This window comes from Trematomus bernacchii, unplaced genomic scaffold (genome assembly GCF_902827165.1).
Source record: "Trematomus bernacchii unplaced genomic scaffold, fTreBer1.1, whole genome shotgun sequence".
NCBI classification, from domain to species: domain Eukaryota; kingdom Metazoa; phylum Chordata; class Actinopteri; order Perciformes; family Nototheniidae; genus Trematomus; species Trematomus bernacchii.
In genome coordinates this window covers 1,819,713-1,841,967 of record NW_022987771.1, presented here as the reverse complement: position 1 = coordinate 1,841,967, position 22,255 = coordinate 1,819,713, and the positions used below count along the sequence as shown (strand labels likewise).

Genomic DNA, 22,255 nt, shown 5'->3' with positions numbered 1-22,255 from the left:
TCCTCGCCTTCACCTAACCTGATCCTTTCATGTCTAGACAGGCTTTCTACTGTATTTGAAGATAGCTCGCTGTGATGGCGAAAGTAAACTCACCGAATTAGACTGATAAACTCATCCATCACCGTTGCCGAGGTGACGGTATCCAACTACGTGCAGTATCCTGGCAACAGTGGCCAAACAAAAGGGCTGCTTGCCTCACTGGGATGAAGAAGATGAACCGACCGGACAGCAAACTTAACGAAACAGAGGTGAAGCAAAATGGCGACGCAGGTGGTCAACTCTCCGTGTTTACCAATGTTCACACCGCGGCAGGAAGTCCCGAGAAAAGACTTCTGTCCGCCTTTAAGAAAGACACAAACCCCGGGAAGGCTTACCTGGCAGGGAGAGGTGAGTTTGCTCGTATACACATTAATTTAGCTCGGTTTAATATCTTGTTTTAAACTTCAAATCTTATTTTTTGGGAAAACTTTATTGACACAATAATAAAAACACAACGACAGGTTTACAATGCAACAAAGGTAACGAATAGAGGTGGGAAGTAACTAAGTAAATGTACTCAAGTAGCCTACTCTACTTTTCTGTACAATTCTGAGGGACCTGCACTTTACCTGTATTTCCATTTCATGCTGCTTTATACTTCTACTCCACTACATTTTGCTGGATAGAACAACATCCGGGAAAAAATATCTAGATTATAATATTAATATGTGAACATCATTCACCTGGTTGCAGATTGTCTTCTTCTATGTCTAGTGATTAAGAAAAAACATTGTATTGATATATTTGTATCTAAAATATTATATGAATCCCCCTTCAATTTCCATTCCTTTTGCAAACATAAATGTTGCATAATATATGGTTTGCATGTTAATGTATACTGTAGAATATGTTTAATGGAAAAGATAATAATAATCACGTGGCTCCATCAGCTTTAAATCAGAGCATAACACTTTAACTGCTGACACCTGTTGTCTATTTACTTTTAAATACTTCATTAATGACTCGATCTGCACGTTTACAGACATTACACCCTGAAATCCACCATCTTTTAACTGTATTACTTTTTTAATGGCTGAATAATAATCTTTAACTAGACACACACAGAAAAATATCAGTCACAATTTCTAAGCCTATTGTCAGAGAATATTTACTTTACCACTTTGGTTTACACTGTTTACCTGAATGTTGCCGCTTGTTTGTTTTAGATGACATTATTAAAACTAAAAAGCTTGTTTGTTCTAGATGACATTACACATACTACATTAAAACAAAAAAGCACAGTGTGTCCTAATTCAAATTTTGTGTGGGCTTGAGAGTCTTAATCACAGATTTGTTGGTTGTAACCTTTTCCAAAATGATGTTTGACAGTTTGAATACAGTGTTTGGTTGGATGACAATATTCCTATAACTGTCTTTTGCAGAGTATTACAGCGAGGATGGAAAGACCTTTGAACTGCGTCTTGTTAGAAGAATAAAGCAACAGCTAAGCGCTGATCCCACCACTCGCCCGGAGTATCCGTCTCCCCTCGGCCTAACAGAATTCACCAGGAGAGCCACAGAGGTTGCTTTAGGGAAAAGCTCTCGGGCTATAGTGGAAGAACGGGTAATCTCAGCTATATTTTGTTATTGATTGGAGATAAGTTATATAATTACACCTCAGTTTGCACAGCACGTAGAGATCAATCAGCACTGAATGATTCACGTCTATCTTCTGAAGGACAGAACAATGTGTCTGTTAAAGGAAATCAAAATACCCATCCCCTACCCCCCACCCCTAGGTCATGCTCACAGACAAAATATTAATACAAATACAAATAAATAAAATAATAAATACAATAAAAATAATAAAATACATTCATGTCTATCTTCAGCATAAATCACTATCATGGTTGGGAGGGTTACTTTAAAAAATGTACTCAGACACAATTAATAGTTACCTGGTAAAAAGAGATGTAATCAGTAACTTATCTAGGTATCACATAATTATATTAATGTAACCTGATTACTCTCTGTTACTTTTGGATAAGCTCAACATCAAATGCCATGGCAATAAATAAATATATACAACCAAATAAATATAAGATAAATATCAATATGTAAGTATATTATGTCACACAACAGAAGGATATAAACATAAAAAAGAAGAAACCAACATATTATATCAAAAATGTGTGCTCTACTCAGGGATAAAACAAAAAACTCTCTATCGTGTCTTCCATCAGTGATGATATTAACTTAACTCTGGGTGTTTTATGATTGTGTTGCAGGTGTTAGGTGTTCAGACTCCTGGTTTCACCGCTGCTGTGCGACTTGGAGCTGAACTCTTGAGAAATTGGTATGATCACTGTGCCGCTTGGTGTGGGCCAGTATACCTCTCTTCCCCCTGTGACGGTAATTTTAACTTCTTCTTAACAGTATTTTAAGATACAACCAAATGTTGTGTTGGCTTTTAATTCTGCTGCACATTAGATTAAGCTCTTGAGACAGAAATAACACAATTTAGCTAACAATCCTGTTATGGTGATTGCATTGTATTTCGTTGGCTGTATCCATAACAACGTGCATTACTGTGACTATACTGTGCTGTATCCATAACAACGTGCATTACTGTGAGATATGGTAGGTAAAGTAGGTTTAAAAAAGCTGTTTTGACATTACCAATGCTCAGACTGGAGCTTAAAAGAATGCATAATCAAATGACTTTCAAAATAAATAAATTATATCACATTAGGGCATTCAAAGTAAATTAAAATGTATTTATAATTCTCCACATTCACTCATAAACTCACATTCAGCTTGATGATGCACTTATCAACAGTCATAAAAGTGTATGGACGTGACTTATATTGAATTGTGTTCATAATAATGTTTTATGGACCGGTGATAAAGTAGAGGTAGGCTGAGGGGGCATATGATACCTAGTATCTATTAATAATCACTTATCATGCAGCATATATTCTTTTACACATCTGAAAATACATTGCACTTAACACCAATGAGGAAATGTTATGATGGAGCATGCATCAGTACGTACTTTTCCTTACTTTACACATACAATGATATCTCATGATACAACATGGACTTAAAGGTATTCATAATGTACAATAAGCCCCTTCAGTCAATATATAGGTTAGAACTAGTTTATAGCATCAAAAAGACACTTTTAAATCACATAATGTTTTATGATTGTTGAAAAAGTGCATCAGAAAGCAGTATGTGTTAAAAGGGGAGCCGAAAGCATTATAATTCACTATGATCTTATCATGCAGTGAATAGGTCTTCATATGAACTGATACCAAATTATTCACAACATCAGGGGTAGCTACAGATTACCCACTGGAGTTCAAAGCAGCATTGATCTTGAGGAGTTTGTACTGCTTTAGGTGTCTAATATAACGCTTCATCCTGATCCTCCTGCAGACTCTTTGGCTGGTATCTTCCAGGCAGCAGGGATCCAAGATATCCGTGAGTATTATTACTGGGATGACCAGCAGCGGGGCGTTTGCTTGGATAAGCTTCTGGAGGATCTGTTGAAGGCTCCGGAGCGAAGCGTTGTTGTTCTGTCAGCGTCTGCACACTATCCCACCGGAGCAGACCTCTCTCACAATCAATGGACTGTGATTACAGAACTCATCATGGTAACTGACTTGTCCATTTGTGATCTTTAACAAAGAGCTAAAATTATCCGACAAGTGGCTCTTCTCTCCTACTTAAATCATTATTTGCTGTCTTGTCAATCTTTAAATAGAGGCGCAGGCTTTTTCCGTTCCTCTTGCTGCCTCCTCAGGCGCTCTGCTATGGAAATGTGGAGCGGGAGGCCTGGCCTGTTCAGTACTGCGCCTCGCAGGGGATGGAGCTGCTCTGTGCTCAGTCCTTCTCCCACTGCTTCGGACTATATGGTGAGTAAGTGATGTTAAGAGTATGACTGTATAGTGTGGGAGAGAAACTCCCTCTGGAAGGAACTTTGGGATTTCAGCCTTTGAAGACCATGCACATGCACAAAAACCTTTATAACACACTACAGGAAAGGGACAACCCAATAAGCATAAAAGGACCCCTTTTAATTTGTCTTACCCATTAGATGCCAGAAAATGCTTATATTACCTATGGAGTCAAAGTGACGCTTTCTGCTTGTTTCTGTTTGTCCTATTTCATTTGTGCAGACTTTAAAGCATTTTGTTATTTTCTATTTCAAAAGTGTCCCTCTTCCACTTTATTTCCAATTCCAGTAACAGAGAAAATGAGTATAACATAACACCATTATTGTTGGAACAAAGTGTTTCCCTCGCATCAGAGTCATCTTCTCCTTCTCTTCTCCAGGCGAGGCTGTCGGTCACCTGCTGTGCGTGTTGAAGCAGAACTCCCTCCTGTTATCTGTGCAGTCTCAAGCTGCCACAATAGTCAAGTCACTGTGGGCACAGCCGTCCGCAGGAGGAGCAAATATTGTGGCCACAGTGCTCAGTAACCCAGCACATGTTGTTGAATGGTGAGTCACGCTCCAATTAAAATAAAGTATTTAAAGAATGTTACCTGGGCAGCCACATTGCTGCTGTATCAGTAGATGTCCACAGAGATGGCTGGACTTTCTCCGTCATTCCTACAGACAATGGTGCAAGTAATAATGCCACACTATAAAAACACTCTGTCACAAGTCAAATTACTGCATTGGAAATGGTACTTAAGTTAAAGTAAGTGGGTCAAATCAGCAAGATGAAGTTCAAATATTAAATCTACCCAATTTAAACAAAAACCTACACTAACATACATTAAAAAAGCAAACAGAATAACAACAGAATAAATCAAAATTATCTAAATGTCTATATATGCCCATTAATTATCTCTTAATTGGCTAGATTAATCAACTAAACTGTTCTTGTATTAACTGTTGGCTTGGTAAATTATACAACTAAATCTTATATTTTATGAACGCTTGTGTTTTTTATGCAAACATCTTGATTTGTAAAGTAACTGGTAACTAAAATGTAAAATAAATGTATATAGTAAAGTAAAAAGTACAATATTTCCCTTTGTGTAAAAAGATAATACTCATGTAAAGTACAAATACCTCATCATTGTGCTTTAGTTAATTCACATAGTTACATGCCAACACTGCCTACAAGCATGCAAAGCTTCATACAATTGAACTTGCAGTGTTTTATTAACTTTAATGTACAAAGTGTAGCTTACTGGATCTTTCATGTTATGCAGATATTTCAACTATACACTTCAGATATTATTTTCCAAATGCTGTCAATGTTTTCTGTTTCCCAGGAAGGAAGAAGTGAAGCACATTGTGGAGCGATGTATGCTGATCAGAGAGCTGTTGAGAGAAAGGCTGAGGCTTCTGGGAGCTCCAGGCTGTTGGGACCGTCTGACTCAACAGAGCGGACTCTACTGTAACACCGGATTGAATGGTGAGTATGTGACGACCCCTGCTTTAGGGTCTCCTGTGGTGTGTGTATGGCCCTTTAATGTTCCTCCTCTGCTTGTGTCCGTCTGATTGAGGACACCTAACGCCTTTTTGTTAATAAATATATTTTTCATATATGTTCTCGTCCTTCCCACGCTTTTTGTTATGGCCAAGAGCCAGGCCATGACAGAGATCCCGGACGAGCCCCCATCTGTCATGGCCCTAAAAATATATTTATTAACAAAAACTTAACATAAACCAAAAACAAAGCAAAGAAAACTAAGCGACGTGGCTGCTCCCAGATCAGGTCCTCTGCGGGGATAGAGAGATCGAGACTCTGGCTCAGGCCTCTTAATCCTCCGCCAGCCGTCAGGTGTCCTCAATCAGGGCGTCAGGTGTCCTCAATCAGACGGACACAAGCAGAGGAGGAACATTAAAGGGCCATACACACACCACAGGAGACCCTAAAGCAGGGGTCGTCACACTAAAGCAGGGGTCGTCACAAGTAGCAGACTGCACTGTTGGTGGACACATGTCATAAATTATGCAGTTTTCAGAAATCTAACACAGGGATTACATCAGATGTCGAGGCAGGAATATGGTTTCTGCACTTTTGTGAAAATCCCAAAATGGAATGAACAACAGCTTTTCTTGCCCTGTGTATAAAACATTAACCTATTTACCCGGTGCCAAAAGCTGCCTTCAAAAAAATAAAAACTGCCAAAAATATATAGAGCACATGTGTCAAACTCAAGGCCCGGGGGCCAAATCAGGCCCTTGGTGGATTTCATTTCGGCCCGCAGGATAATTTTTAATTACTATTAGATCTGGCCCGCCGGTATATTGCACGCACACCTTCACTCAATCCTGAGGATTTCCTCCGCTCAGAGCCTGACCCCAAACATTGATGAACTTGCACCCAAGATGAGATGCCAAGTATCTGGCTTGAACTAGCATCACAGAGCAAACTGAGTTTAATGGATGTTTCCTTCTGCACTTTGTTTCTTGTGACAACAGGGCATGTTTGGTTGTTTTGTTGAAGCTGTTGTTGGCCTGTGGAAAAATGTAATCATAAGCAATGACTCCAGAAAAGCTGCAGATAGAGCCATAAGAAATAAATGCAACTGATTATTTAATGTTTAATGTTGTTTTTATAGGCAATCATTTAAGCTTTGTTAGTTCCAGGTTTAATATGTGCAATAAGTTCATTTCAATAAGTTTTGCAATAAACATTGAACCAGTCCGGCCCTCGACTAGTACCCATTTTTTAATTTTGGCCCACTGTGTATTTGAGTTTGACACCCCTGATCTAGAGTGTATTTATTTAGTCTATAATCTCTATATTATACAGTCTACATGTATAGCAGCTCTCTAGTGTATTCAATTTATAGTTTTAATACCCATTAATACCGGAGCTTTTTTAGATCTGTCATATGTTTATACCTATACATTGCCTCATTTAGGAAAACACAAAATGAAAAAGCAAGGAAATCAGTCGAAATGAATGTAATGGAGAAAACAACTATGAGAATTAGAAACCAAATGCATATCTTTGAGGAAAGGTGGGAAAGATGGGTCAAGTATAGAACAATATATTTAATATATACCTGAGTATTAACAGTGTATCCATTATTTTTTTTGTAATATTATTATTAATATTATCTTATCATTTATTTTCGTACTTGTCATCTGTTATGTAGTTAATCTATGTACCTAGTTGTGTTTATTTTGTTATGTATGCTTTGTGAATATTTTCTTAACATTTTTACTATACATTACTCTTCATTTTACTGCATCTTTTGCACTTCTGGTTAGATCCTAACTATTTTCTTATAATCTAATTTATTTTACAATGAAACAACGAAGCTTTAATCAAAGATAATGATGTGCTTTACCAAAATGTCTCCTGTTTCTTCCCTCATACAGAGGATCAGGTAGAGTTTCTGTCCCAGAGGAGACATGTGTACCTGCTCCCCAGCGGCTGTCTCAATGTGAGCGCAATCAACGGGCGTAACTTGGATTATATAGCCGAGTCCATCCATCGGGCCCTGACCACTTCACTCTGACCATGTGGCTTTTGAATCAAGCTCTACAATCAGAGTCAAAGGGGCTTTCCCGACCCGACTGCGGCTCTCATCTAGATCGATCTAATCCATGGGTCATTTTGAAAAGCTCTCTTTCAAGATTACTATGATCACAGTTTCAGGTCTGGCTATTGCAGAGTGTCCCTGACCTCTTATGAGAAAGGTGCCATCTTTAGTAATTGTAACAGACAGTGTAACCCCTTCTGGTGAGAAGACCCGAGTATAAGATGTGTCCATGTGTCCTGTAATGTATGTATTGATTAGGTCAGCCATATAGATAAAAGAAAATGACAGCAGTGATGTAAACTTCATTTTTTAAATGTTGTTACTTTAGCTGGAGAGTCTGTATAAGGTGCAGTGTCTAAAGCCAGCAGTTTATTAACTAAAGTTACATTGTTAGCTTGGTTTAGAACTATTATCTTGGATCTAATTTGTTTAATTCTTACAAAAAACTAAATATAGAAATATCTTTTTGTGAAGTTACAAGGGGAAAAAACACAAATTTACGTTTTTACATCAAGACAAACATTAGAGAGTTATTTTCAAGCAAAAAAGTACTGTAATGTCAAACTCTCCCTTTACCTATATAATGGGCGTGTACTGTATATGTTAATGTAATGAATGGATGTGTGTCATTTTAAATAAAGCTGAGTTCACTTCAGTTTTGTTTTGTGTTGTTTCCTGTTTTGAATTTCTTTGTATGGTGTTCTCTGGGCCACCAGGATCCAGACTCACCAGCACAATCTAATATAAGGTGAATCCAGAGCTTATCCGTGCCCAATAGGGAATAGGCCTTAGACAAACAGATTGTTGATCACAGCAAAGACAAATGTTCTCTCTCCAGCTTCACAAGTTCCCTTTCGTTGCTGTAAACGTCAGAAAAATAAATCTTAAATATATTGAAACATACACAGCCATAAATTGTACGACTGAGCCAAAAACCTTGATATAAAAATCTAATAAATATCTTTGCTTCTTGTGTAAACATATCTATTCATATAGCCTTGGGCGGTGGTGGCGAAGTCCATAGGGACTTGGCAACTGGAAGGTCACCAGTTCAAGTCCCGGCAAGACTAAGTGCTACCGAGGTGTCCCTGAGCAAGGCACCGTTCCCTACATTGCTCCCCGGGCGCTGTTCATAATGGCAGCCCACTGCTCCTAACACTAGGATGGGTCAAATGCAGAGAAACCGTTTTGTTACTAGTACCTGTAATGACAATAAAAGTGAAAAATAAAAAAAATAATCATGTTAGTTCCTGATCCTTCTCAAATAGGTCAGTGTGACGCATGTAGATATATCACGTATACCAACCTATCTTTTATTCAACCTGACTGCTAAGAACTACCATCGTGTGGCAAAAACACGATGAAACAAGAAGCCTACTTATTTAAATTATTTTATTAAAAAACACATTTATTGTAACCTTTCATTTTGAATAGAGTCGTATTTGCAGTAGATTACAATCACGTTTTCAGTAACATTTCCTTTCAATTAGGATTTTTTTTTTTTTAAATGACAGTTCATCTGAAAACATTAATGAGTAACCTCTTCTCTACCATGCACCTCTGTGTGCAGATTTGTATATAACTAACTGTATACCTCCTTTCATTGGAGCGATATGCCACTATAGTCGCTGGATGCTGTTCAGTTCTGAGAAACAGGTTTACACAAGGTAATGGAGGCAGTGTTCTCGCTCTTTTCATTTCAGGGACCTTGGGTGAACAACATCCACCATCACACAGCCTGAGCCATTAGAAGCTGTGTGCTGCACTTTGATTTGCATCATGTGGACAGAGAGCTGCAGATACTCACTCGCAGGTCTCAAGTTAGGGATACGCATCCACGGCAATATACATGATTAAAGGGATTGCTTTAACCCAAATATAACCATGGAAACTAACCTTCTTGCTGTTACGGTGGCCGACAGCTGCGAACGGGCTACAACGGTCTAAAAAAACAGCTTCAAAAAGGATGCAAATATAAAAACAGAAATGTGCCGAAACACATGCAAATGAGGAAACATCTTCACCAACTTGGCAAAACATGCGCAGAGTTAACTAAAAGCGCTGCATAATCGAAACGGTGCAAATGAATAACGCTGCAAATTAGAAAAGCTGTGCGAAACTCAAAACACAACGGAAACGGGGACACTAAAAAGTGATGCACACAGCTGGGACCGCGGCGCTTGTCGACGTTCGGGGATTATAAAGTTGGCTATCTATCACTGTTGTTTGAAATGTTCCTAAAATGTAGATTTTATTGTGTTACTTTAACAATGTGATCGCATGATTCCTTCATAAATGATGCCCGACTGTGCTCATCACTTTGTATGTTGGTGAATATTTTCTAAATGCTGCGCGTGTGTTGTCAAGTTGGTGAGTATGTCGCTTTATTTGCATGTGTTTTGGCACATTTGTGTTTTTATATTTGCATGGTTTCTGCAGCTGCAGCACGTTTCTCACGATGGTTTCGGTCCGTTGAGGCGCATTGGCACTTGTCGGCCACCATAGTTTGTCAGCAAAGATCAAAGGTAATTGGTAAAAAAAGGTTTTTGCTTTTCTTCAAGTTATTGGCAGCAGAACCCAGAAACCATTTTCAGAGGTATAACAAATAAAACTGAGCCAACTCTGAAATGTTAAGCTTGAATGTCCTAAAAATATATGTGAACCACACAAAAAAACAACAATTTGAAATTATCTTGTAAGACCATTAGCCAAGATTTGGACATGACATTTTTTGGAACCATTTAGATACTATTCTTAGTATTAAAAAGCACACGACATAATAAAAGAAAATAACATAATGTTCTCTGTCGTCTGCTCCCATGCTCTTCGCACATTCAAACAGGACCGATGTTAGCCCAGACTCTGAAGGAGTAATCACATGCCACACAGCAGTCTAAACAGTGAGCGCTGTCTGTTGTGAGCAGATATAGATTGTCACAGCAAGACGACATCGAGGAGGTAAATTAAAGGCACACGGTTACCACTGAGTGGTCGCAGAGCAGCCGGTCATTAGCACAGGAGGAGCTGATTTCGGCTGTGCTGACCAAGTCCAGTGCACTTAGAAATGGATTTTCTGATTGACCAGTCTAACACTGAGGGATCAAACGCCATTAACTTCAAACAAAAATATCTTATTCAAGTCTGTTTGAATTAAAATGATTCCCTTATACACAACACAGTAATTACTTTCAATTAAGAAACAATAACACAGAAATTACCTAAACTTTATCATCTTCTGTCTTTTCTAAAGAGACTCCTTTGAACTAAGGGATGCATATGTGTCCTCATTAATAGAGCCTTATTAAAGCCTAGCTTCCAGTTCTCCATTGAAATACTTGTTATCTGTAAATTAGGTTCTTTCCAAGACTAATTTTATTCAAAAGGACACCGCTTTATTTTTTTGACGGTGAACCTGGTCACCGTAAAGCTTTTTTAGAAAATGTTGTGAAATGTTTTTTTCTTTTGTTGCTCTAAAACAGTAAGCAAGCTGCAGTAGATTGCATAGATAGAAAGTATTGTAACAAGTTAAGAGGTAGTTTTAGGATGGATATTCAGCGGACATTCCCTCTGGTCTTCTTCCTCAATTTTAATCCCTGAACCCTAATCCTGCAGCCCTGGCTCCTAACCACAGGGTTTCACAAGGTTACATCAATAAATTACCATTTGAATTACATAAAACCAATTTTATGGTCAATACCTCCGTGTTAACTTGCTTACATTAGAAATTAAAACACTTTTGTACTATGAATTGATTTCACATAAATATTTGATTAGAAGATTCTTTTCTCCAATATCTTCCATGTCCATGTTTATGAAATAAATGCTACATTTACTTAATCTCTTCATTGGCAACCAAACAAAAGAATAATAACAATAATACATTTGATTTGTAAAGCACCTTTCAATACTACAGTAAAAGCAATCCCAAAGTTCTACAAAGGGCAGAAGAATATCTGTCTTAAAGGTCCCCTATTATACTCTTTTTCATCAATATATTATAGGTCTCAGATATATACAAAACATGTCTCTGAAGTGTTTGGCTCCAAACACCAAACAGATCATTGCAGCATCCCATAATCCCCTCTGTTTCAGCCCTGTTTCAAAAGTGATGATTCTCTGTCTGTTACTTTAGATGAAAATAAGAAGCCACTCCCCATTGCATAATAGGTGACCTTCAAGTCGTTCAAACAAGAACTGCATTCACCTATTCACTCACATCCAGAGGCTGCTATACAAGCCACCTGCTCAGGGAAACATTCACACACCATTGGTCATATTTTGCCCAAGGACAAGTTATAGCAATTGTAGAGTAGTGTTGGACACATAAAGTGTTTTAGTATTGGTGTGTGTGTGGTGGTCTACCGGTGACCGTGTTGGTTGAGCATCCTGACAGCTGCAGGAAGAAAGTATCTGTGGTATCTCTCAGTGAAGCAGCCTGTCACTGAAGGAGCAGCTCAAACAACAAAGTCTCCTGCAGGGGGTTGGACATGTTGTCAAACAGGGATTCAAACAACAAGAAAATACCACAAGATGGATTCACACACACTGGTATCCCCTGTCAACAGGCTGTCATGGTTGAATTAAACAGTGTTAAGCTGTCTGCAGGAGATAGCACATCACCGATACTCATTAGAACAATCTCTTCTGTTTTGCTAATGGTTTGAAGCTTTATTTTCTCACACTGTGCATTTGATTTGGCCTTGGGGCTAAACTCTGTCTGAATGTCTGGTCTCAGCTAACGACATACTGTGCTGCTTTTAAATTATGTGGTTTTGTTTTGCCGAGCAGCTAATAAGTCTAGTGGCTGTCATATAAGGTGACAGTAAATGAGTGAGTCAGTGTCAGCACGATTCTTCCAATGCAATTTATCAGAGCAAACTTCTGAGTGTCAGCTGCTTTGTGTTGCCTTAAGTCTCAAGATAATTGTTAACCCCAGGTCAGTCCTTAGTTATATTCACAATGTTTCTTTAGTAAGCTTTAGTACTTTTTCAGACAAAAGTACCAAGGAGAAAGTTCATCAATATTACACAACTTATTAAAGAAGCTGACATATTTAATACAGTTTTGGTAACGACATTTGATGTGAATTATGGTAGCCGAGCTTGTTGACTTTTCTTTGAACAAGTTGGCACAGCTTCCGGTGATAATCTATAATAAACAACACATAATCTGATCAGATGTCTTAATTTACATTATTTAATTTCATATTCTGTTCTTGTACATATCCCATATTCTATTGACATGTATATAGACTTTTTGCACCACTTTTTATTTTGTATTTTTGTATTTTATTATATATGTTGCATTGTTGGAAGTCAGAAGAATTTCATTGCCATTTCTACACTGTAGCTTTGTGCATATGACAATAAAACCTTGAATCTTGAATATTTGAAATGGTGGAAAGAAAGAAACATTCATTCAAGTGCCGTACAGCTTTTAAGGTTTTCATTGTTAGTCAATGACTGTGGCTGCGAGGTGGGGTCGTCTTTCAATCGTGGGTTCGATCCCAGTCCCTGCAGTCAGGATGTTGATGTGTCCGTGTGCAAAATACTGAACTCCAACGCTGTGTGCATGTGTGTGTATAGTATGTTAGCTTACAGAGCACTTTGCAGGTTAATGATGACTTGTAGAATGTAAAGTGCTTTAAAAGGACATGAAGACTGGATCAATATAAACACGGTCCATTTACCATCAGAAATGTTCCAAGTTAGAGATTATTAATACAAAATATATTAAACAAATACGCAATGTATTATTTTAGGACAAAACGACATTTATTTATCACCAGAGGGTTATTCAGAAGCTTCTCATTAGTATGTAAAAGTAATGAAATTAGCTCTACCTTTACAAGCTGCAACATAAAAGGATGAACACATCAATGCATAAATAGAGTATGACATAGGGCTACTGTTCCCAAAAGGGCCATTCTGCATACTTTTGATCATATTTGGCCTGTAACAGTATTTTTAACATTAATGCATTTACTTAAGTTAAAGGTCTGAAAAGACTTCCAGCAGTGCTTAAGTGTGGGGCAATTTATGTAAATTAGGTATATAAAAAAAGGACGACAGACAGGAAAACAACCACAATGTACGCTGTGTGAGATATTTTTGTCCTAATTAGCGAGTGAGCGCACAGCAAACCCAAAAAAATGTCAGACAAATGTCAGAGACTGTAGTTATCCAAAACAGGAAACAGAAATGTTACATCAGTTGCTTTGGACTCACCACTTTACATTTCTGCTTGCTTAACCATAAAAGCTCGATTGGTGTTTTTTCACCATGAAAGAACAAGTCCTATACTTCACATTTCTAATGCACTATTCTTCTCCCCCTGGTATCAATGGTCCTTGGTTTAGTATGTTCCTGTTCTGGTTCCTTTCCAATTTGATTTCTCGAGTGTGGATTGAAAGTCTTAGAGCACATTTTAATCAGAAAGTGTGAAGAGTAACTCTTTCGTGCTTATTATGTTGCATTCCTGCTGTTTAGTCTTTATTCCGCATAACATGTCCTAGCTTTCTTCTGCCTTAACACATCCTGCTGACAGAGGACCGAGCTGAGCTTGGCTGCATGCAGGAGGAAGAGTGGGAAGAGTTAACCTCTATTGATCACAACAAAACTCCTGCAGCTTTAAATGAACGCGGAGAAGCCCCAGACACACTGAATACAACATCCACTGTAATTGTCACATCAGGATCTCCTCATGTCTGTCTGTCTTCACACTAGGCTATTAATTCAGAATCAATTCACTAATCCCGGTCAGAGAGCCATGATGGTTTTGTCTCTGTTCTGACTTGTTTAGGAGAAACTGAAAGTCTGTTTGCACAAATGAAACACCTTTTGCAGACCTGCAGCTCTGATTGTGTGCCTCACAAAGACAGTCAAACATCACGTCACGTCCTTATCAGTCTGCCCCTCAGCCCCTTTTACAAATATTGGTGACCAAAGAAGGATGACAGTTCAAACATTAGAGCCCCTGTTGCATCTACGCAGACAGCAGTGTGACCTTTCGGGCATGCATTAAAAGGGTGCAGTGACCATAATTATAACTGAGGTTACACCAGGAAAAAACGGCATGGTTAAAAAACTAATTTAGGAATAATTAGCTTAAAACAATGCAGAAATAAAAAAGTTAGACCTATTTTTATTTCCTGTAGAAATAGAGTATTTGCATGTTTTTTCGTTGATTATGCAGACTCTTTGATGCACGTCAGAAGCTCTTCAGTCAGGTTTAAAGGCACGCGCCACATCCACCTGTTGACCGCCCCACTCTGCACGGATAAGTGATTACACTGTTGACACGTGAAATACCAATAGGTTAAGAGTGCGGATGCTCATTAGCAACCTGCGCGAGTTGATTTGTGCAAGACGCGCGCATCTCTCCAGAAGCGCACGAGGCTCCGCGCTGGATCTCTCTGCGCTCATATTCTGTATCTGAAAACTCAACACGGTAGGTGTGCTTTATTTTCTCTCCAATTCCACATGTGATGTTTTCAGTTTATCTATCTTTAATTGAATTAGGTCTCACTCAAATCCAGCTGGCTACAGTAGCACTGAATGCAGAGAGATGGAGATGTTGTAAAGAAATGCGTCAGTTCTTTATCTCAAAGGGTTTTTCATATGCTGGAGTTTAGGGAATTGTTATGTTTGATAGATACTTTTTTTTTTTTTATCTGCACATTGTCCGTAATTGCATTGCAGTTTTACAATCTCCTTTTTAAGACTTAAAATGAAAGAGTACAGTGTTTGTCTCCAATTGTATTTCTTTTGTTGGCTGCTGGAAGAAGGGATGCAGTCGGTTAGTCTACAAAACGATTACATCTGAAACGACATATAATAGAGTTAATGAGTTTGGAGCCAACTATCAAATCGTTACTTTGTATTTTCATGCTATTTTCATTTTCATACATTTTTTTATTAATTATAACACCTTGTTAGAAACGATGTGTTTCTCATTTAGCAGTTTTCTATTTTGGACTGGTCATCCAAACGAGATTATTAATGAATTCACCCAGAGTATAAATACCTGTATTTCATATACTGTTGTCTGAGAGTGATTTCAGATATTTAACTATTTGTGGAATTGTCAAATGTCAAATCATTGTAAGCATGCAGAAACAATAGTTCAGACACTATTGAACAAATAATCTGCACAGAATATAATACCCTTTATTATAAGACCCTGTGTTGGTTGACAGATTAGTGTTACAATTGTTTATTTACTGCAACAGTTTCATTCATTTGATGTTTTTTTTTGTTATATCATATACTTCTTTGAGACATAAAGTCTCAGTAATGATTAAGATCGACATCAGTTTAGGTGAAGCAGAAATCTTTCATCTAGAATTGTCACTTAAGTAATCTGATCCACACTTTTCACAGAAATCAATATTATTATCAACACCTTTAATACATCTGAATGGTAAATAAAAAATCTTTGTCCCTGCCAAATGACTCACTGAGTGAATTCACCATCAATCTGCTCGTTGTGTGTATACGCTCCCATTATCTCTAGCAGTCATTATGTTGCCATAGCATGATTATTGCATTTAATCAATGTGAATTGGAACCACCAGCTGTTTATTGTGCACATGTAAATTAGTCCAGAGCCATGCAGCAGCCTTCAGCTATTCAGTGTTTCTGCTGAAGTTAAGAAAATCTGATGAGCTAAGGCAAAGGCACCTTACTGCAGGAAAGACAACCTGCAGCAAACATACCTCATTTATTTAAGCCTTCAAAACACTATCAAACACACCGTAATTAGCCAAGAGAAACCCTTTCTTTGTTCTGACAAAAGAAAGTTTCTGTCAGCACAGTTCCCTTTGAAACTACACTGGACTTAATAACATGTCATCGCAAGGACAAGTATTATAATTGGACAGAGTTCACTCTGCTCTACTGTAAAGCTCGTCTTCATTCACAAAGGATTGAAAAAAGGAACTCACCTTGTGGCAGTGTTGTAGTAAAGTCACCAATTCACGAGTCCAAGTCACTCTCGGGTCCCCACTTTTCGAGTCCGAGTCCAAGTCTGAGTCACCCAAGGAGTGTCCGAGTCGAGTCCTAGTCCGAGTCATCATTACCTGTGTTCGAGTCCAAGCCCGAGTCACCCAAGGAGTGTCAGAGTCGAGTCCGAGTCATCATTACCTGTGTTCGAGTCCGAGTCCAAGTCCGAGTCACCCAAGAAGAGTCCAAGTCAAGTCCGAGTCACAAGTCTTCATGTATTAATCTTAGTGGATATATTTGTTGAAATGTAGCTGTAGCTCCTCTACATTGCTTTTATCCTGTCATGTTATACTAATGTGTCTATTGAACTGCTGTGAAGCGAGTTTGGCTACAATTCTTGTATAAAAGGTGCTATACACATATAAAGCTTATTAATAATATTAATATTATTATTATTATTATTATTTATTTATTTTTTATTATCGTAAATTACCTTTACTATGTCTAACTATATTTAAAATGAGTTACCTTTTAGAGAAGTTATTATATTTGTATGCCAATATTTTCGTTTTGCACTTTTATTTTGATAGTAATAAGATCGGGACTCTTATTTTGAAGGAACTTTTACCGGAAGTCAATGGACATGAGGTAAACACACATGTATAATGACGATAGATGATGAATAAATTAACATATAGAGTGGCGAAGTCCCTCCCCTTCCGGTGGACCTCCATGGGACCTTATTTCGGAAAAATTATGTATTGAAGTCAATGGAGAGAGAAAGATTATCTTTCGATCCCGTTTGAATTGTGCCACGAATTACACATATGATGTTTGTCAATTTAAAAGATAATTTTGCAAGTCAAAAAAAAAAAAAAGTGTCCTAAAACTGTGAAGTAACACATTTGTTTGTGTGAAACGCTCAATGAACTACATCTCTGGTCTCACAGAACAACACACGTCACCAAGATGGCCGTCACTACTGTCAACAAAACGATTGGCTACCCTCACTATCACCACAATGAAACACGTCCTGAAGAATGTCATGCAAAGCTGCCTGCCTGCCTTCCTTTGATTCTCTCTGAACTGCCTGGTCGTTTTAATGTTTAATGTCAACCATTTGTGCAGATAGCATGAAGTAGAGAAGATCGCTAGCGTTAGCGTTAGCATTTCTCCCCCGGGCTTAAATTGTGTATTATAGAATGATCACACCGGTGACAGTACTATTCAAAGGGTTCACGAAATATGACTACTACTCTTACTGTTTAACATGTTGGGTTACTTCATGTTACTTCATGTTAAGGCTAATAAAAATGACACGGCTGTAATGCTAACTAACGTGCTAGCTACTAGCTAGCTTGATCCAGACACTCCTAGTCCTTTCATCAGACGGGAAGCGAAAGAACGAGCAAGACCCATTGCTGGTATGAACAACCTGGTACTAAGCACACAGGCATCTTGTGAAAGTTATCTTATCTTAGCCAGCGCCATATAGATAGATTATATCTATATGGCGCTGATTTTAGCTATTGTGACATCACTTACGCGACTCTGGGATTTGTAGTCTTTCTAGTTGCGTATTTTTCAAAGTCTTATATTTCAACAGTTTTAAGACAAACTGTGACTTTTTTGACATGGAAATTATTTTTTAAGATTGACAAACATCATATGTGTAATTTATGGCACAATTTAAACGGGATCGAAAGATAATCTTTCTCTCGCCATTGACTTCAATACATAATTTTTCCGAATTAAGGTCCCATGGAGCTCCCCCGGAAAGGGAGGGACTTGGCCTCTCTATACTAAATAGAGTGCCACAGTGATGCGTCCTAAAACCCGGAAGTAAGCTGCGCATGGGTTCCTTCGACAAAAAAGCAATGCAATTTCTCCATAGGATTTTGGAAAATAGCTCGAAATAAGGTCTGTGGTTGACACACATTTAAGAGACGGATCACGTTTTGTTCAGCCGGATAATCTCCACATGTCTACCCTACTTTTATAATTTTTGAATCATAATTCCATCGATTAGATTTATGATCCGAGTCATCGTGGGCTAAAAATTCACGAGTCAGAGTCAGATTCATCGTGCGCGAGAATTCACGAGTCCAAGTCGAGTCGCGAGTCCCGAAAATCGGCACTCCATCTCTGCCTTGTGGTAAACCCGCAAGAGAAAAAGCATTTGAGCTCCATACTGTTTCAGAAATAATCCTTGATGTGGTTTAGAACAGGATGGCGTTTAATCACGGCAGAATTTAACTGTATCTGCCGGTAGAATTCTGAGCAGGCCTTAGCTCCCCCTACTCTTTTTTTTTTTTTCAAGCTAAGGACCCAAAATCAGTTTCTCTAACAGGGCTGGAATAGAGGGATATGAGGGATGTCTAAAATGCATGATCTGTTTGATAAAAGAGCCTAAAAAGAGCATAATAGGAGACCTGTAAGTTCATTAATTCATTATAAATGTGTCTTTGAAGAAGTGTGACATTCATTTCCATCAGTTATTCAAAATGTCCTTGGCTTGGCAGTGATTTTGTACTGTGCTGTGTGGTCTATTGTGTTCATGATTTCCCTCCTCCAGGTTGACAGCAGCCTTTTGGGATGGAAGGCACAGGCAGCGGCTGGGCAGCAGAGCTCACCCCTCCCTGTGTGATGCATGCTGGGACTGGGAATGACACGGGTCAGGTCTTTGAGGTGGCGCTGCAGAACGGCTCGTCCAAGCGCAGCCCCCAGTTTGTGGGAGTGGAGCTGCTGCAGTCCTTCAAGCTGCTCATCATCCCCTGCTACACTCTGGTGGCTCTGGTGGGCGTCTTCGGAAACTACCTGCTCCTCTACGTCATCTGCCGCACGCGCAAGATGCACAACGTCACCAACTTCTTCATTGGAAACCTGGCCTTCTCTGACATGCTGATGTGTGCCACGTGTGTCCCCTTCACTCTGGCATACGCCTTCAACCCACACGGCTGGGTGTTTGGCCGCTTCATGTGCTACCTGGTGTACCTCATCCAGCCGGTGACGGTGTACGTGTCCGTCTTCACTCTCACTGCTATTGGTGTGGACAGGTAAGACTGAGCCAGATAAAAGTGGACAGAATACATAAACCCCACAGGGAATATCTTAATGTGTCCTGAACTTAACTGACAAATCCTTTAATGCTTTGTGAGGTTAGCTGAGCCACACTTATAAACCACATACTTGAAGAAAAATAATAGGGTATACATAATTCCTCTCAATTAATGTCAATGTCTCTTTTTGCACATCATTAAAGTGACAGATGCAAATGTGTAATAACTTTGACGGATGTCAGCTGTGGAAATAACTTAAGAGTTTCTTGGATAATATTTGTTTTCTTAAAGGTGGGGTAGGTAATTTTGGAGAAACCAGCTCGAGTGCGCTAGAATTTGAAAATACACAGCCGGAAAAAATCTGCCACTGCCTTACAGAGCCCCTCCTCCAACACACACGAACGTGCACATGACCAATGAGGGCACGAGATAAGTTTGTGCACAGATGGAAAGCTGACAGGCAGGTAGGCTTCCACAGATGACATTTTTTTATGGATTTTTTGTCAAAGCACTTACGATATTCATTGCTATCGGGATGTTAAGAGCATTCCATGGAATATAACAAAAAGTGTATCTCGAGCCGGTTTCTCAAACTTACCTACCCCACCTTTAAAGAGGAAATATTATGGTAATATTCAGTTTCATATTTTCATATTTTGTGCCTCTACTGTGATATCTTCACAGGGGGGGCGGGGGGGGGGGGTAGACCATTTACAAAACCTATATAACATACTAAAGGAAATGGACAAAGAATAAGATTGATAACAAAAATGCAAGTCATGAAACAGTCAACATTTCCAGGATAATACACTTTGAAGTGTTTTTCTCTCCGCCATGTATATTTGAGTGGAACATAAAATGCTGCTGGTTTAATGGGTGCATTAGGATTGACCTGTTATAAGAGAATATTACCACCTGAATGGCTGCTCACACTGCAGATGCTCTCAAAATTGAAACCATTACATAATGCACTATCCCTATCCTTTGAGTAACTCCAAATGTAAAAACGGTCTGACTGAGGGGCATAAAGGATGGAAAATGATTTATCAGATTATAACCCCCCCCCCCCCCCATTGCTCAGCACTCCAAGGTGTTGTGCTCATTACACCAAACTGGGCCCGAATCCTCCTTTGTTGGTCCCCATGGATACAGTGGCAGAGCTGAATTGGATTTTACTTTTATGAAAGCTTCGTGAACATGTTTTTTTATTTAACATCCGTCTCTGGTATGAAACCGTTCATTTGTCAACGACTGCTTTCTATGGTAATTGTTAATAGGCTTTGGTACTTAACAGCTGTGCTGCCATTTGCATGTTGTGATTGCTGTTGGCAAGCGATGGCTTGTGAATGCTGTTTTCTTCCATGACTCATATCTGGCATGTTTCTATATTTTTTCCACTGGTTTGGCTAGGTAGATCTAATCTACTCTAGACCCGGAACAAAACTAACAAAGGGTAACTTGTTCTCTGCTTCTTTATAGATACTACGCCACAGTTCATCCTCTGAAGAAGCGCATCTCAGTGGTGGCGTGCACCTACCTGCTGTCGGGGATCTGGCTGCTGTCCTGCACTCTGGTGGCTCCAGCTGTGGCTCACACCTACCATGTGGAGTTTAAGAACGAGGGCTTCACCATCTGCGAGGAGTTCTGGATGGGCAAGGAGAACGAGCGTCTGGCCTACGCGTACAGCACCCTCTTCATCACCTACGTCCTGCCTCTGTCCGCGCTCTGCATCTCGTACCTGTGCATCTCGGTCAAACTGAGGAATTGTGTCGTGCCCGGCCACCACACCCAGAGCCAGGCTGAGGCTCAGCGGATGCGCAAACGCAAGACCTTCCGGCTGGTGAGTCTGGTGGTGGCGGCCTTCGGCGTCTGCTGGATGCCGATCAGTGTGTTCAACGTGCTGCGGGACATTGACATTGACCTGATCGATAAGCGCTACTTCCTGCTCATTCAGCTGCTCTGTCACCTGTGTGCCATGAGCTCCTCCTGCTGTAACCCCTTCCTCTACGCCTGGCTGCACGACCGCTTCCGCGCTGAGCTGCGCAAAATGTTCACGTGCCGCAGTCGCATCGGCATCTCGGCTAACAACTGCGCCACAGCTAGTGTGGTTCTGTGAAGCTTTGTTCAGTCCTGACTTCTTTTCTGTATGTTCAAGTGTATTGGGTATATTCAATTCATTTTAGTGACATTTGGCAAACTCGGATTAAAATAGTAAGTATCTTTTGTTTTAATATTAGATGCTGGGCCGCAAGTGGTCTGGCAAGCAGGAAATCTAACTGCAGACTTGTGATAGTGATCCAGCTTTGTTTCAAGGAAACCCTCATTGAGCGCACCATAATTCAGTGGCCCAGTATCGTAAGTGCTGCCTTAGTGTTTATCAACTTCGCTTATAAGAGAAATCCACCAATTTAGCTTTACACTTAAGTAACATTGTCATACTCACCATAGACACAATAGACAAAAACATGGATCATAATCAATGCAACAAAACCAGAGATATTCTCTTTGTTGTTTCCCAAAAGCTACATTACCCACAATGCAGCTTGAACGCAGTGTTTGGAGATTTGGTTTTGTTACCTGTAATCTAGTGTTGCCTTAAACAGTTATAGCCTGAAGCAGAGATGAGGAGCAGGCTGTGGGGTGTGGTAAGTTCACTTATTTCTAACTCCACAGCCTTAGACTTTTTAATGATCAAACTTTTAGCCTTCAGCCCCGGCCAATGCTGACTTAAGAGACATTACTTGAGACAATTTA

The 22,255-nt window shown here is 39.4% G+C and overlaps 2 protein-coding genes across 2 annotated transcripts; both read left to right on the top strand.

The window, feature by feature from the left end:
• got1l1 (glutamic-oxaloacetic transaminase 1 like 1) lies at positions 1-8,140 on the top strand. Its single transcript, XM_034148735.1, has 8 exons — positions 1-387; positions 1,422-1,603; positions 2,268-2,391; positions 3,421-3,638; positions 3,749-3,899; positions 4,321-4,486; positions 5,272-5,414; positions 7,337-8,140. Exons 1-8 carry the CDS (start codon positions 204-206, stop codon positions 7,474-7,476), a joined length of 1,308 nt encoding a protein of 435 aa, XP_034004626.1. The 5' UTR covers positions 1-203; the 3' UTR covers positions 7,477-8,140.
• Positions 8,141-19,022: 10,882 nt separating this feature from the next.
• On the top strand, positions 19,023-21,732 carry prlhr2a (prolactin releasing hormone receptor 2a). The gene is made up of 2 exons (XM_034148761.1): positions 19,023-19,498; positions 20,981-21,732. Exons 1-2 carry the CDS (start codon positions 19,038-19,040, stop codon positions 21,615-21,617), a joined length of 1,098 nt encoding a protein of 365 aa, XP_034004652.1. The 5' UTR covers positions 19,023-19,037; the 3' UTR covers positions 21,618-21,732.
• The last annotated feature ends 523 nt before the right edge of the window (positions 21,733-22,255 follow it).

What these genes read in the sequence shown, in the direction of transcription:
- prlhr2a (XM_034148761.1), top strand. Translation starts at nt 19,038, where the DNA reads ATGGAAGGCACAGGCAGCGGCTGGGCAGCAGAGCTCACCCCTCCCTGT. An exon ending in ACTGCTATTGGTGTGGACAG is followed by an intron (nt 19,499 to 20,980) that starts GTAAGACTGAGC and finishes GCTTCTTTATAG; the next exon opens with ATACTACGCCACAGTTCATC.
- got1l1 (XM_034148735.1), top strand. Translation starts at nt 204, where the DNA reads ATGAAGAAGATGAACCGACCGGACAGCAAACTTAACGAAACAGAGGTG. An exon ending in CCACTGCTTCGGACTATATG is followed by an intron (nt 3,900 to 4,320) that starts GTGAGTAAGTGA and finishes TCTCTTCTCCAG; the next exon opens with GCGAGGCTGTCGGTCACCTG. An exon ending in CCAGCACATGTTGTTGAATG is followed by an intron (nt 4,487 to 5,271) that starts GTGAGTCACGCT and finishes TCTGTTTCCCAG; the next exon opens with GAAGGAAGAAGTGAAGCACA.